At 38.5% G+C, this 15,608-nt stretch overlaps 3 protein-coding genes across 17 annotated transcripts in view; 1 reads left to right on the top strand and 2 right to left on the bottom strand.

Annotated features, from left to right (window-relative positions):
- Positions 1-462: 462 nt before the first annotated feature.
- Positions 463-4,041, bottom strand: ndufs3 (NADH:ubiquinone oxidoreductase core subunit S3). Its single transcript, XM_027008984.2, has 7 exons — positions 3,944-4,041; positions 2,806-2,865; positions 2,381-2,478; positions 2,106-2,255; positions 1,282-1,407; positions 1,012-1,131; positions 463-793 (listed from the first exon to the last, which is right to left on the bottom strand). Exons 1-7 carry the CDS (start codon positions 3,996-3,998, stop codon positions 632-634), a joined length of 771 nt encoding a protein of 256 aa, XP_026864785.1. The 5' UTR covers positions 3,999-4,041; the 3' UTR covers positions 463-631.
- Positions 4,042-4,173: 132 nt separating this feature from the next.
- Positions 4,174-7,042, bottom strand: ptpmt1 (protein tyrosine phosphatase mitochondrial 1). The gene is made up of 4 exons (XM_035521127.1): positions 6,608-7,042; positions 6,285-6,365; positions 5,859-6,050; positions 4,174-4,477 (listed from the first exon to the last, which is right to left on the bottom strand). The coding sequence occupies exons 1-4, from the start codon at positions 6,752-6,754 to the stop codon at positions 4,340-4,342; spliced, it is 558 nt and encodes a 185-aa protein (XP_035377020.1). The 5' UTR covers positions 6,755-7,042; the 3' UTR covers positions 4,174-4,339.
- Positions 7,043-7,647: 605 nt separating this feature from the next.
- Positions 7,648-15,608, top strand: part of celf1 (cugbp, Elav-like family member 1) — a 28,927-nt gene continuing 20,966 nt past the window's right edge. For 14 of the 15 annotated variants that reach the window (XM_035521092.1, XM_027008967.2, XM_027008971.2 and 11 more), the window contains exons 1-2: positions 7,648-7,816; positions 12,382-12,421. The gene's annotated coding sequence lies outside the window, so the exon portion shown is untranslated. The remainder of the gene's footprint in view (positions 7,817-12,381; positions 12,422-15,608) is intronic. The other variant, XM_027008982.2, reaches the window with a different exon arrangement.

Raw genomic sequence — 15,608 nt, forward strand, 5'->3', positions numbered from 1 at the left:
TACCCTTGTGGTCTTTCCAGTGCCAGTTACTTGTAATTTTCAATGCACAGCAGTTACGCAATGCAGGCAGGTAACCCAAATTATTCAACCATAGTTAAGCACCTTGTACATCATGTCCTTAGATGGTCTGCATTCCCCGGCTAGCACTACTGACAAGTGTGCCCAGAAACTCATCTTCTGAGGTATGAATGCACATTTGTCTGAATGTCTGTATTGGAGGTTCTGTATGTACATGCACACTGACCATCGGAGCTGCCGATGCAAACTCCGGTAAGCTTGTCAGCTGTAAACAACTGCGATTCTGTATAGCTGGAAGGTTGTTTCAAAAATATAAACATCTGAACCATGTTGTAAATATACCTGTTCAAACATTTTGAAACACAATGTTACACAATAGACTGACAACCCTAATTTTGCCAGGTTGTGCAATGCGAGTTGTAAATGAGGAAATGTCTTAGCCTCTTTTTTTTAAACTGTTTATTAAGATGCTATGGGTGTCTCCCAACTAAATAGTAAACAACCAACATCAATACATGGTGTCATATTTACATAAATATGGTGGCAGGCATCCCCAGGGGGGATGTGCATGCGAGCGTGTGGCTTTTTCCTGCAGAGCAGAGCTGAAAGGGTGCTATTTTGCAGGTTTGTCCCCAGCCTCCATCTTGGCTGCTTCTTTGGACTCCCTGTACGCCGGGAATGCCTCCCATGGACTGTTTAGGTCAAACTTCCGGAACTCTTGTGCAAACTCCACCGGCTCTGCCACAATCCGCTTTAACTCATCGTCATAGCGCACCTAAGGGAGCGTAACGAAACGAAAACATGCGTCATCCTATAATACATGCAAATAATCTCAGCACTGCAATCATATGCAAATTATGTCAAATAAACATAATATGCATATAAATGTCTGTAGTCTAGCCAATGCTAGAAATGTCACTAACAACAGAGGTAACAAAGAAAACTGATTAGATTCTGAAAAGTGTCAGAATATAAATCTATCAATATGTTTACCTCCACATATCCAGAAAGAGGGAAGTCTTTTCTGAATGGATGGCCTTCGAAACCATAATCTGTCAGGATGCGTCTCAGGTCTGGATGATTTGCAAAGAAAACTCCAAACATGTCCCACACCTTGAGGATAACAGGAGGTGCGAACTGAACATCGTGGTATGCGTAAATAGTGAATTATAAATATTACTGCTGGGTTCTAAATAGATGACCTTTTCGACATTTGGAAACACACTTTTGAAGGGGTTGAAAAGGTGGGAAAGACTGACATACCTCCCTCTCATACCAGTTAGCAACCTGATGGACAGGGACGGCAGAGTCAACAGGGGTCAGCTCATCCGTGTAGGTCTTCACTCGGATACGAGAGTTAAAGCGCAAGGACAGTAGATTGTACACAATCTGCAATGGCATTGAAGAGATTTGTTCAAACCCAGCATACACATTATGTTTGTGGTGAGACTGACTTTAGTAAATGAGACTGTGTCTCTACAAATCTGGGCTATGGAATCATCGGATCCATGGATGCAACGACTTGCTGATAGAGTAAATGCTGCAGAATGCTGACTGCTAGATTTAAAAGACTAGAAAAAAAGATGTAATGGAGCAGACTATCAATACGCTACACTCCTACTCCATTTTTTGTACTGCTTAATTTAAGCAACAATTGGTCAAGCTCTACACTATGAGTAATTAGGTCATCTGATAAATTTTCATATGAATTCATGTTGGCCCTCATTTATTAGCCCTGCATATGCAGACATTTTGCATGACTTGTGAAAAATTCTGTGTAGTGTCATATTTTACTAACATCATCCTGAGTGTGTTTGTACAAATGCTCATGTAAACACAGTATCAAGTGGCGAAGTCAACAGCAAATTAAAAAGTTAAATGATGAAAGAGACAAATAAACAAACTAAACATCAAATCACTCCAAGCACCATGATGCTTCATGCAAGATTACAACAGCCTTGCATATATTATCATGTCAGCTGTTAAAGGCTTGAATATATTATAAGGGGGTTTAGGGCATGTCAGTGACTCGCAGAGAAGTCTGAGCTAATCATTTTCCTGGGAAGCTCCCCTTTTAGAATGCAGACCTCAAAGCGGTTTTGCCTAGTGGGGACATCCACTGCTGTGAGGTCAGTCATGTTGCGGAACTGGGCGTTGGTGTGATCCCGAAGGAAGGTCAGGACAGGTACGATTCCCTCCGGGTGAATCATTACTTCCAGCTCATTGTAGCAGGTAACCTGGGAATATTCTCATGTTATGTGAAAACAAAACAAAAAATACAGCGGATTACACAAAGAATAAGTGCTGGTATAGATATGCACGCAAAACACAAACAACAATAAAGTTGGTTTGTGTGTGTTACCTGAACATGTTGCACATATTTGGGAAGAATCTCAGCAACATATTCTCCAAACTGGGAGAGCTGGTTATGAGTGGCTGCATCCTTAGGCCTGATGGTAGCTACAGAAACACATTACAGTTTAGCTGAGTGAGCAAATAATAACCCAGTATTCTGACCTGAACCAAGATGTTAACCTAACTTGAACTTCTTAACTTGAACTATGAACAGGCCTGCTAGCTTGGCCTGGGAAAGATTTCAACATTAATATCATAAAGGTAAGGGTATAACATAACCAGCTGGGACTTATCAAAATATAACTAAAACAACTGCAGATGCATTTACACATTAATATAATTTTGATAAGTTTTCCAGATATAGCTAAAGTTTTCTGAATTAACAGCATCATTTTAGGCTGGGTGGCCCACCAAAACTGTAAGGCTACTCACGTCTCGTGTCAGTTGTTACTGCTTCAGACCGTGTCTGGATCAGTGCAGCACGACTGGCTACTATAAAAATTGAAGTAGAGAATACCTTTGACTCACTGACCATCTAAATTGGGACAGCTTGCAAATATCATCGATTTTGCTTTTAAAGACACAGTACCAGGCCATGTAACACCTTTGACCATAAGCTATGGAATGTATTTATTCAAAATAAAATAGGTATCTACATAGCCTAATCCCAACCCATGATATTTATGCATGCCATGTTCATGCCTTCAATAAATGTTCCTTACCCCCCAGCATGCATTATTAGTTTAAATCATCAATAGTTCTAATTTGTTTTTATTCAGCTGTGCTATCGCGTCTCCAAATTCACAATATACTGCGATAAAGGGGGACTAGGACCAGTGAGAGGTGCTGCTGCTGCTGTACAACACCACTGAAACCTGAACCACAATTTGAATCTGAAAGATTTAAGGTTTTGGCAATTCTGCACTGCTCTGCTAAAATCTCAGGTTGTGTCGTGCTGTGTGACAGAATGTCGTAAAGACTCTGAAACCCACATAACAATAAAGAAAATACGTAATCATAACTTTTATTACAATTGTACGAAAGGGAAGTGACAAATGTAACGTTACTTAAAAAGCAACCTGAAAACGACCGTTGCATTCAACATTACAGCATTTAGAGCAGGTGAGAATGCTTTTTCATCCAGACTACAAACTTGTGCACCTAAGGATCGCCAGCAACATTACAATGCACAACAAATACATCTGATTAAAATGCGCAGTTACTGTGATCCCCACATGGATTAACTAAAACTGCTTCTGTATATACAGACAGACAGACAGACAGACAGACAGACAGATAGATAGATAGATAGATAGATAGATAGATAGATAGATAGATAGATAGACAGACAGACAGATAGACAGATAGATAGATAGATAGATATCTGTAGTTGTTTCTCGTTAGCTTTTCTACCAAGGCAGTAATTTAGCGAGCAAGCTAAGATAAAGGTCATCAGTCACTGGCAACCACACGAGGAAACACCAGTTGTGGAACCACCCAAACATACATGTTACATGATTAAGAAATTGTTCATGCGTCAAAATCTATATTATATTCATCCGTCGCCTACCGTTCAAGCTTTTGTACAATCCTCCACGGACTAACCTGACCAAGGAGGCTGCCATCTTGACTCAAACGACGGAAATCGAGTTACACATTTTAGGTGTTCGTGGAGCGACAATGGCGCCACCACCAGGTGAAACAGCAAATAACAACATTGGGAAGATGTTTTCTACCAGAGGAAAGACAGGTTTCCGTTTCTGTCTCACTTATCTTTTATAAATAATATTAAGTAGTAAATGTAACAACATCTTAGTTTATTTATTTAAAAAAGTGTTCCTGTACATTGTATGTTTTGCATTTCTGTGCAAAGTTAACAAAATAACATGCATTCATACATTCTGCTGCACTTTCTGCATTCTTCAGGAAAATAATTGATTAACATGCATACATAATACATGATACATCATACACAATCTGGCTCTGATCCACAGACTTTCTGGTGGTACTTGTGGAGCATGTCAAGTTGTGCAGAGCGGATCAACACATGGGGCCGTATGGCTGCTAACATGTTGCAGGCTTTCTCTGGGCTCCAGCAATGTATCTATGCAGAGAAGAGGAAGAAGACATCATATTTCACACAGTACTGTAGAAAAGAACAGGATTTGCTCCATTATTTTTAGTGATATTATTTTTACAGTATTATTTAAATCAAAATATATAAACTTAAACGAGAGAAGCTTATTAATGAAATTACAATAATTCATTACAATTTACATTCACATATTTAAGCATTTGGACTCTAACTTCAGTTAAAGTGTATGTGAATTCAAATAGGGTGAACTGTTCACCCTTTTCTGGGAAAAAAAAAAAAAAAGTTAGACAGTTTGATGCTCAGTTGTTCTTTGGCCAACTGTCTGTCATTACATTATTTTTTCATGCATGCCAGTACATACAAAATTCTACACATGTATGAATCTTGACTTATCCACTGGTGCACGCATTATTGTTGCATATTATCTCTCAACAATATCAACAAAAATTAATTAATTAATTGATTTAACTGCCAAATGACACCACAATAATCTGAGAATAAATCAAAGTCATAGACAAAATTTTAGGCATATCAAAATCAACTGTTTGGTACATTGTTAAGAATAAAGAAAGCACTCTTTAGCTTAGCTATAGAAAACAAAATAGTATATCATGGAAAACTGTAGCTGTGGATAAACAAAGAATACTTTGGTTAAAACATCAACACTTCTCTGGGCATAAGTAAATAAGTGTCAGATACTTACCATGCTGACCTAACATCCTTACACCATCATCTTTAGACCATTTGACATTTATAAATGATCACAAATACTACTAGAAATTATGCAGAAATATGACTTTTCTTCTCACCTATGCATGAAAACCAATGCGACAATCATGCTTCCATTTGCTTTACCACATACACATGCACAAAGGCATACAAATGCAATAAAATATTGATATCGTAATCTGATATTGTAATCTGCCATTCTGATAAATGACATTACTCTTAGTTATCAGGGCATTTTTATATAGGTTTACTTGTCTCTCATTCTTCCAATTTCCTTAATTTCCTTTGCCTTCGCTCACTTTATCACCATCCCTTCCTCTGGCACTGCATGGCGCACCCCGATGAGGTACGCACTGCATGGCTCACCCCGATGAGGCACGCACTGCATGGCTCACCCCGATGAGGCACGCACTGCATGGCGCACCCCGATGAGGCACGCACTGCATGGCGCACCCCGATGAGGCACGCACTGCATGGCGCACCCCGATGAGGCACGCACTGCATGGCGCACCCCGATGAGGCACGCACTGCATGGCGCACCCCGATGAGGCACGCACTGCATGGCGCACCCCGATGAGGCACGCACTGCATGGCGCACCCCGATGAGGTATGTGCTGCACTGTATGGCTCACCACGATGAGGTATGTACTGCACTGCTCACCCTGATGAGGTATGCAGCAGCCAATGTAGCACTACGTGAACGGCCTGCTTTGCAGTGGATGTAGACGCTATTTCCTTGCTCACGATGTTTAAGGGCAAACTCTACACCTTTGTGGATGTGTTCCAGACTAGGAACTCCTGTCAGATCCACTGTGCTGAGTCTGATCTGCTCAACACCTGCATTTTTCCACTCCTAGAAAACCACACACACACACACACACACATATTACTATATTTGTGGAAAGTTACATTTTACTAAAACTAAATCTCTTTAATTGTGTAACGTCCCAATGACGAAACCTAACCACTCCAATAACTTAAATATAGCCACAAACAAACAACCCCCAACTCCCACCCCAATACAGTTATATGGAGATTAAATGCAAGGAAGTGTAAAAGAAGTGTAATGATGTCAGAAGTTACTTACCTCCACTGAATTACAAAAATATTTGGTCTCATATTCTTCGTTCATGGTTATCACCCCTCGAACATTTTCAGATTGAACTAACTGTATTAAAATCACAGAAGACATTGTACATATTGTCATATAATCTAAAACTCAAATACAAATAAAAAATACCGCAAAAGAAAGGCTAAGAAAGAAAACATGCATCGAAAAGGTAAATGAAAATCACTAGAATTCTAGCTATAAGTTTGTTTGTTTGTTTTTTTATTTTGCACCAAGCCCGGTGTAATAAAATATGTTATCTATGTTAGTAAATTCAACTAATCACTACGGGTGACACTCACCTCATCTGTCATTGATCTGAACGGAAGAGCCCCAAGTATGACTGTTTGATCTACGCGATTGAACCATCGTCTCGATGAGATTTTCCCCAAAACAACATTGTATGCCAGTGTGGGGTAAAAGAGAATCCTTGCTAACACACCTGACATTATTGTTGTTTTCTTTATCCAGCAAGCACAAGCTTTATAAAATTGCAAACGCCTGTCAATTCGTGTCCGCGCCTTCTTCGATATCCGTCACATCGCCGTGATCGCCACCTGCTGTTCTGGAAAGCAGAGCTTCAAATATAATGCAATCAATGCGTAATGTGAATATGATCTGTGTCTTAATATTATTTTAAATACGCTATTATACGTAAAATATAGAACCAAATCACAAGCTATAGCCGAGATTTACAATCGTAAAATAAAAACAGAAGAACTGGAAATTAGGCCTAATACTCCGATATAGATAGATAGATAGATAGATAGATAGATAGATAGATAGATAGATAGATAGATAGATAGATAGATAGATAGATAGATAGATAGATAGATAGATAGATAGATAGATAGATAGATAGATAGATAGATAGATAGATTTTGGGCAGCGTATGGCGTGTATTGCTGTAAACCTCGAAAAACTGCTTGTTTCTGCTGTTTTATTAATTAGTATATTTGACAAGAGAATTCCCTATTCCGTTTACTTTATACTATTGTTTATAAACTAAGATCTTGTACAAGTATGTTTATATATTACTCTATCCTAAGTATTTTTACCACATAACGGTGACAAACCTTTGAATTGTATTGACTTCAATAACCACGTGACCAAGCACTCCATTTAAACAGGGGACTAACATATAGTTAAAATTATATCGCACATAGATATTTATTTTATTTGCGATAAACGGCAAAAAAAAATTTTTATGAATATTGAAGACCACAAGTGTGTACATGTAATTTTAATTTAAAGCTGTACATTTTAAAGGCGCTACTCGATACAGGCTCCACCCCACTCCCCTGTTAGAAGTTTCGATGGTACGTGCAGGAAAGGCAGCCATTTTGCACTGTCCCTACTAGAAACTGGGTTGTCGCGGGAAGAAGCGCTCAATAAAATAAAAAATAACAAAATAAAAGCAAATTAGCCGAAACTCCCATAAGTAAAACAATTCCCTCGTGTGAGTCACATATATTAACCCAATTCCAGTCACCAGAAAAGGGACATCGAGGGTAAGTTTACCAAAATTGCTCCGTGTTACTATGCCCGCTTGTTTACTGTATACTCATGCAGAGTAACATGCGTCATGGTGTAAAAGACGAATAAATATAAATATATAAAGCTACGAAATATAAATATACAGCTAATAAAGGCGATGCTGTTAATGATCAGCGTGGTGTAGGTAGTGTACACGTCGCTTTTAAGAGCAGTAAAGTTATTGTATAAGCCTGTATGTAGGTGGCCAGTGTATTGTGGTCAGTCGTGAAGATAACTGAGCTAGCGTTAGCCATGTTGTTTATACTTTCTTTCTAGGTTTATTGATTTTTCGATCTAATTTAGTTGCTGCGATGTTTTGCAGCAAAAATATGAACCTCCGGGAAGCTGCGTGATCAGCCGGTACCTTGTTTTATCCAGGTATTCGTTGTAAACCAACGGGAAAGTTGAAGTGAGCAGCAGCTAACCGTTTAGATACCTCAAGGCCTCGTCACCTCGCCGTACAGGCGACTGACTAGCGTTCATGTCTGAGATTATATGATCTGAACGTAAGTAAAATCCAGCCCGAACAGTATAAAAACCGCAGGTTATGATCTTACAGTTGCAAATGACCTACCCACCCGTGTTGGATCAAATGCCTTGTCTTAACTAAACTAACCTAGAGCTAAAATGGTCTGCTAGCTTAGCTTAGCTGACTGGAAACTTGCCACACTCCCTTTCCACGCTGTATAATATCGTTAGGGGAAACTGGAAATTGTATAATTGTTTGGCTCGTATTTAGTTACTTACATAAAAGCTCAAAAAACGTACAAAGCGATTTCTTTTATTGTTTCGGGTATTTTTCTAACACGTTGAAGTCATCGGCGCTAATCGAGGGGTGGTGGTCCCTGGCCTACAAGCTTGAGTAAAGGCCTCGTCCACACAAAAAGAAGTCGACATGTAACGCTGGTGTTTATTGACGTGAAACACGAGAAATGAGAAACTGTCTCAATCAGGGAATTTCTAATGTTACTTTTATACCGAGACGATACATCGTTCTCTATCTGTTATAGTATCAACATCTGCTATTCTCGTCTCGCACATGGCTGCGCCATACAAATGAATCGTCCGACAAATCGCGTCTGCTGTTTGCGTGTTGTTTCAGTGGTGCTGAATAAAAGTTCTGTGGGTGTCCTGCGACATAAATCATTTTAATGAAAAACGATGCACACCACTCGTTGTCACATTCGGTGTTTGTAGGTGCATTGCTGATCATACGAGACATTTTTGGTATTGTCATTGGTACAGTGAAATTAATGTGAGATTAAAAAATGAACATTCACAAAAGTTGACGTTGGCAAATAGTTACATAGTGTTGCACACGATACAGTACCGGATATAACGATGACCAATGCATAGAATCGTATGTAGTACATTACTTAGTATTATCTGAAATCTAATATACAGTCTTTCGAGTAGAGACTACTTGAATAGTGCACATTATCAGTTTGGAGTGAGCCTGGCTATAGTTCTTGGGAAGAAGCTGTTCTTTGTCTGTTGTCCTTTGTTGATTTTTCTGTAATGCTTCCTGAATTTTAAAAGGGCAAAGAGGTGGTGTCCTGCTCTGCTTCTAGCTTATGTAGTACCACAACCGCAATGTGTGGCAATATTACAGCAACACAATCTTTTGTCTAAATCATGCAGCCCTACCTGATTAAGTATTTAACATGAATGAACAGATGGTTATGTTAATACCATAAAGCATCCATGGATTGATGCTAGTTAAATAGATATACTTTCAAAGACTTTGTACTATTGAGGAAACCATGCCATGTGTGATTAAGGTGGTTTTAAGTGGTTTACATACATAGCAGCCATGATTTTGTGCAGTGTAAAATTCTACTGCTTTGCCGTGATCTTTAACTTTAGGATCAGTTTCAGTGTTGCAGTTAACAAGGATGACCCATTATCAGCAGTTAGCTGCTTAATATTTTCCAATGTATTATGAATTAACATTTACTACAGTGACTAATATTTATTAGCCCCGCTACTATATTATATGAACAGACCAGTAAAGTACTGTTTTTAGCCAATAGAGTTGAGCTACATGTACTGAGCATATAATCTTTGAATTTGATCAGATGTCTGTAAATAAAATGGATATAAAACATTTTTTTGAATGGTAAAGATTCATTTAAAAACATAAAGGCTTTTGTTTACTTACTACCTTGCAGAGCTGATAGTCACAAGCTGCTCTCTCTTTTAAAGACACACACAGGTCATTGATGGATGGGCTGGTACAAGGTTCCTAAAACAATACTCCCTAGTCAAAACTCTGTCTTGCTCAAAAGCTTCACAGAACCACATGGGTCATTATTATATGGCAGAGAATGTTCTTGCTGTAATGGCTTCCAGTAAGCTTTACGCTGCCATGCTCTTGGGAGGTTCACCCAGGTTTGTTTACAGGGAGTCCTGAGGTGCTGGGTACCTTTTTATAGTTCACTGTGACCTTATAGCCATAATTAACCATTTTCAACTGAAGAGATGCTTGCTAGCAGCGTTGTGGTGTTTGTGGAAGTCTGCCACAGAATTCAACACTAACTGTTTTGGTAAATCACTTTAGTCCTGTAGTACTGTCAAATTATGAGTTTTTCATGTATATTAAGGTGCTCATTTCTAAACTCTTCTTAATGCCCAGGGATTCATGTATGCCACTAGTACTCTAAAATATTACATAGACAAGTTTTTTTTACTTCAGTCTAAAACCTGTAAATGAACTAATCATGCATGCAAAAAATAAGGAACATCTTACCAAACATTTTAAAATTCATGATTGCATTTTAAGTGTGACAGCAAATGCAATAGCAAATTGTGTAGGCAAACTGTCAAGCCTGTGATTGTGAATTCTTCAGACACTGCATCAAATCTGTTTATCAGTTAAGAGGCTATAGTTTTATTTGACATCTATCAATGTTGCTTGAGGTTGGACCAAATTTGCTAATTTAGCTTCCGTTAGCTGAAAAACCTACTTCCGAGTCAGTTTTCCAGGTGTTGAGGAGATTTAATGCCAGCTCTTCTCTGGAAGGTCAGTTGGCAGAACTCTTAAAAATCATGAAGGTTATCTTGGTCTTGGCAGGAGTTGGGCCTGGCATCATGAAACTGGACATCTGTCTAGCATCAGCAATTGAAGAGTAGCTCATTTTAATATAATCTCTTAAGAATCTGTTGGACCTATGCCAGAATGCATATTATTTTAACAGCAGTCCTTAATTAAAATCTATATTGTATGGGATCAAGCCCTTTTCCTATTGCTGGACAAAGTGTTGCGATGAAAAGCTGAACAATAAACGGCTTGTTATAGAACTCTGGTGTCGTTGGGCTATCGGTGGCATATCACTGGAATCAGGTTTACTTGCTACAGGGCTAAGAACATCACTGATGTTGCAACAGGTTTAGGGCCCTGTGAACAAAAAGCAAAACCAGATTGTCCGTGTAAGCTCCGTATTACTATTGAACTTCAAGTTCCCCCTGCCACTATTTTGATACATTTGTTTGCCTACTTTAACATGTCTGATTTAAGTATTTTACTTGGTAATGGTCCCAGGTGTGTTATACCTGACGTGTAACAGGTCTGCTAATGGACCATGTTTGTTTGCTCTTGTTGGTTGGAGGGCGTTTAGGCTTATTTGTAGGGTTTCAAGCCTGAGGCATGTTGAAACAATGCTCAGCTAAATCTAGGCCTTCAAAGAAACCGAACAAACGGGAAGTGTCAAATTTCCAAGAAGGGCACAGCTTAACGTTTCCGTGTTTACTTTAGTGAATGCTGGCTAGAGAGTCAGATTCTGAGGAGAAACATTGTGTATTAAACTGCTTAAATGTAGATGTTGAATAGAATTGCTGGGCCAATCAAGTGCATTCAAGCTTCACAGTACCTGAGAGGATAAGGACTGCAATCTACATTAAAGCTTTCATTGTTTAAAGCACCTTTCATGGAACATCTATTTTCTGTTACATGTCCATGTTTTAATTATTACATTTGAATCATTTTACAATAATCTTAGTACTGATATCCTCAGTTGTTTTACTTTTAAAGGTACTGTTACCTGCATTTTAACTGAAGCAGTTAAAATAGGCTCTCCATAATAAGTTAGCAACATAATGTTTCACCTTTATAATTTGTCAGTATACAGCACTTCTAAGCAATCAGCAACATTGCTGCAATAACTATTGCTCCATTGCTTTAATTCTGCAACTTGTTACTGAATTTATCCAGCACTGCACACTTTTACATCTGACATATATTGACAGTAATGTGAATTGTGTGTTTATTTTAATCTTTTTGCACTTCATTTTTATGTATAAAAGTTGGCAGGTTCAGTGCTTGAACAGAGACTACAACCCTCATTATGTGAATTTTCACCTGGCTGTTTTTTTCAATCTTGTGTATCTTTAGGAAATTAGTAATTCTATTAAACATCTATCTGTGCTTGGGTGCAAAAAAAGCCAGGATTTGCCATTTTGCTCTCTGAAATGTGTTGACATAAACAAGGTATATGTTGAGAGCTTCTCTGTTTACTGGCCTTCATTCTTCTTCATTCTGCAGGAGAAAAGTTCCATTTCATACAGGGAAGGCCGGTAACGGGGTAAGTGTTGTAAGTTTGCTTTGCATGTCATCATATACCATTAAATGTAAAGACAGGTTTGTATATTCAAATGTCTAGACCAAAAATAAACATTTCATAAGTGACATGATCAGACATCAGAAACGTTTTCACTACCTTTCAAATTTTATACATATTTATTTTTTAATCCAGCTTGTCCTTGAAGAGAGAAATCATTCCATGTACTGCACTCAGGAGATTCTGCACACACCATTCAGATCTAAAGCAGAAATCCAAAAGCTACATCAAAAGTCTTTCATAGTCAGTCACTCATTCTCATTTGTTGCTCTCCTGCAGTTTGCAGGCCTGAGGATCTTGTCCACTGGTCTAGACTCTTGAAGGGCAAAAATAGCATGGTAGAATTTGTTAGTGTTGCAAATGAGAGTAATGTGGCCCCGTGGCAAACTTTTTTTTTTCATGTTTATCATTTCGCTGTGGTTGTGGAGCCTTCTGTTGCTAATGCACGGATTATTCCAGTTAATTACAAGCTATGTCATACTCTTATGACTGTGCACTTGTTTGCACCTTGTACATCTTATGAGAGCTGTCTGTAGGTTTTAACATGTATGCTGTGGTAGTGTCGTTGCATGAAATAAAACTGCATGTACTGGAGGATGTTCTATTTAAAAGCTGCTACTCCTCTCAAATAAAAGACGAGCTGTTTCCTTGGTTACATGCACCACCACCATCACCCCCCCCCCAAAAAAAAAAAGAACCAGCGCACACCCCTACGCACACCACATGTGTAGCTGCTGGTCTACTCGGCTGTTCTCGGTGGGTGGATCTTGGTCCCGTATGGCAGCACCTTCGTTATCTGACACTGCAGGCTGCCTGTGCTGATTTGAGTTTTTGTGTGCGTTATTGTAGACGTTTATGAGGCTGTGTACATATGGAATGAGGTGTGTGTGTGTGTGTGTGTGTGTGTGTGTGTGTGTGTGTTTTGGGAGATCAGGGTTGTTGGTGTGCTTCGTGGGTGGGTGTGTGTGTATCAGGAAGTAGAAATGAAGATGCGTATGCTCTCCATGATGGTGCTGGGATGTGTGTCAGAGTGCAGGCCCTTTAAACGTGCCATCAATCACACACCAAAAATACACACACAGTGCCATGCACCACAAGCTATGTCTGGTCCCCCATAGTACACTGAGGCTCTCACATGGACTCCAGAAACTCTTAATGAGACTTCTGCCATAAATGTTTGTAGTCAGATTAATGCTAAGGTTTACATGACAAAATTATAAATTACTATTTGAAAATGTCTCAAAGTGTTGAAATGAAATAATTAATTTAATACAAAATAGCAGGTAAAATACATTATATCTCAAATATGTCATGCCCTTTAAGGTCACATACGCATTATGCAACATTTTGATTTCAGATGTTTGTGTCAGTCCTAAAAACCTTGCTCTCACTACATTTTTGTACCAAAGTTTCAGGATCTGCCTGCTTTATAAATGTTTAGGCCCTAATAACACTAACATTTTCGTTATAACAGTATTTAAAATCGTAGCACAAATGTGTTGTACTATTTTCACAAGGGGCTCTGTGCCCCTATGAAAAAGGTGACCTGCACAATCAAACCAAAGTTGTGGTTCCACTTGTCTGCTGTGATTCTACTCGTCTGCACTGTACAGAGTGAAAATGAACATAACAACTTGCACAAAGTTTGCTTTGCATTGACATGCTTGTCAAGTGCTTTACATTCAGCTTGTCAGTTGGTCATCTGATGTGTGTTTTGAATATTTGATTGACAGTTATGCAGACACTCATAATTTTGGCTGATTATCCATGTAAATTAGAAAATCTTTGATCCAGTGTTCTTTGGGCCTGTTTAATGCTTCAGTCACAAACTTTCATTAAAAACTAATTTTACAGGGTGCGTCATTTTTGCTTTATCCGAATAATGAAACTTTTTATTTATGTACCTTTTCATAGGTTAAATATTCAAATAAACACATCTATATCTTATTTCATAGGCTGGTGCTAAAATATGCTGCCTGATAGGCTAGTGCTAAAATGTTATATTCAGCCTCATTACTGCAGTAGTAAGGAATTCTACCCAATAATGAAGGGTCTCGAAGGTAAAAAAAAAAAAAAAGCCTTACTGTTTTAATCAGGAAGGTACAGAGATTTCTTCCTGTTTCTGTGTTGTGACCCCACCAAGGAAGTACAGTGAAATGTGAATTTATTCACTTTATATTTAATGCAATAGGTCCGATTTGAAGATTTGGGGTTATATTGGGAGAGGTCTATGGGGGTTTTTTTTGTTTGTTTGTTTTTCTTTCTTTCTTTCTTTCTTTCTTTCTTTCTTTCTTTCTTTCTTTCTTTCTTTCTTTCTTTCTTTCATAGTCATCGAGGGAGCTTTATACATGGATTCCAGTTCCAGAGCTCTGGGATGAATCTGTTTGCAATAGGGGCTAGCCTAAGGATGCAGCCAAACAAATGTAGTTTAAAAATGAGTATATCCAGTTTACTGCAAACTCCTGTCTGGGTAGCAATTTCTAGGGTCCTGTCATTTCATTGGTGTGAAGGAATTGGAGTTATTAACATTGTGGAATTTATTGGTGCTTTAACTGATATATAATTGTCACCGCTGATCTATAATAAATAACTTTGTAGTTGTAGCAGTAATAACACTGCAATTGGTCAAACAGCCATCTTATACCAAAATACTGACACTTTCTCATTTTTTAAGTAGAATGTGGCAAATAAAAAACTTGCAAATTGTACTTTAGTGGGATACTTTACAACTCATTTATAAACTTGAAACAAGACCCCAAGTTCTAGTCAGCTGCTGTCTCTGGTAGAAGCATAGTGATCGTAGTGATCATTTTTAGAACTTGCATGAATCTGTGGCCAAGCTATTCACAGGTAACTTGCATGCTGTGATGTATAGGCCTATTTTGCACCTAATAAATAGCCTGATTCCTTTGATTGTCATAAAGTCCTTTGCCCATGTCGCAGACAGGCAGATGGATATACCCACATGCTTTCTCTCTGTTATTTGTTTAATGGTATGTACAGTGTTGTAAGTGCTGTGCTAAATGCTCATCAATGGTGTTTAAGAAGCTTGTCTACTGGCAAGACAGCAGATGCTGTATTAGATGTAGTGGAAATAAAGGTTTGTAAAATAACTGAAGATCTCATCAGCCATTGGTATAGAAATTACTTT

The sequence above is a fragment of the Electrophorus electricus genome, chromosome 21 (genome assembly GCF_013358815.1).
Source record: "Electrophorus electricus isolate fEleEle1 chromosome 21, fEleEle1.pri, whole genome shotgun sequence".
Classification (NCBI taxonomy): domain Eukaryota; kingdom Metazoa; phylum Chordata; class Actinopteri; order Gymnotiformes; family Gymnotidae; genus Electrophorus; species Electrophorus electricus.

Excerpts from the sequence above, each read along its gene's own strand:
- ndufs3 (XM_027008984.2), bottom strand. The coding sequence starts at position 3,998 with ATGGCAGCCTCCTTGGTCAGGTTAGTCCGTGGAGGATTGTACAAAAGC. Across the intron at positions 2,256-2,380 it reads AATATGTGCAACATGTTCAG|GTTACCTGCTACAATGAGCT; the intron begins GTAACACACACA and ends GAATATTCCCAG. Across the intron at positions 794-1,011 it reads CTCTTTCTGGATATGTGGAG|GTGCGCTATGACGATGAGTT; the intron begins GTAAACATATTG and ends ACGCTCCCTTAG.
- ptpmt1 (XM_035521127.1), bottom strand. The coding sequence starts at position 6,754 with ATGTCAGGTGTGTTAGCAAGGATTCTCTTTTACCCCACACTGGCATAC. Across the intron at positions 6,366-6,607 it reads TCAGATCAATGACAGATGAG|TTAGTTCAATCTGAAAATGT; the intron begins GTGAGTGTCACC and ends ATTTTAATACAG. Across the intron at positions 6,051-6,284 it reads ATTTTTGTAATTCAGTGGAG|GAGTGGAAAAATGCAGGTGT; the intron begins GTAAGTAACTTC and ends GTGGTTTTCTAG.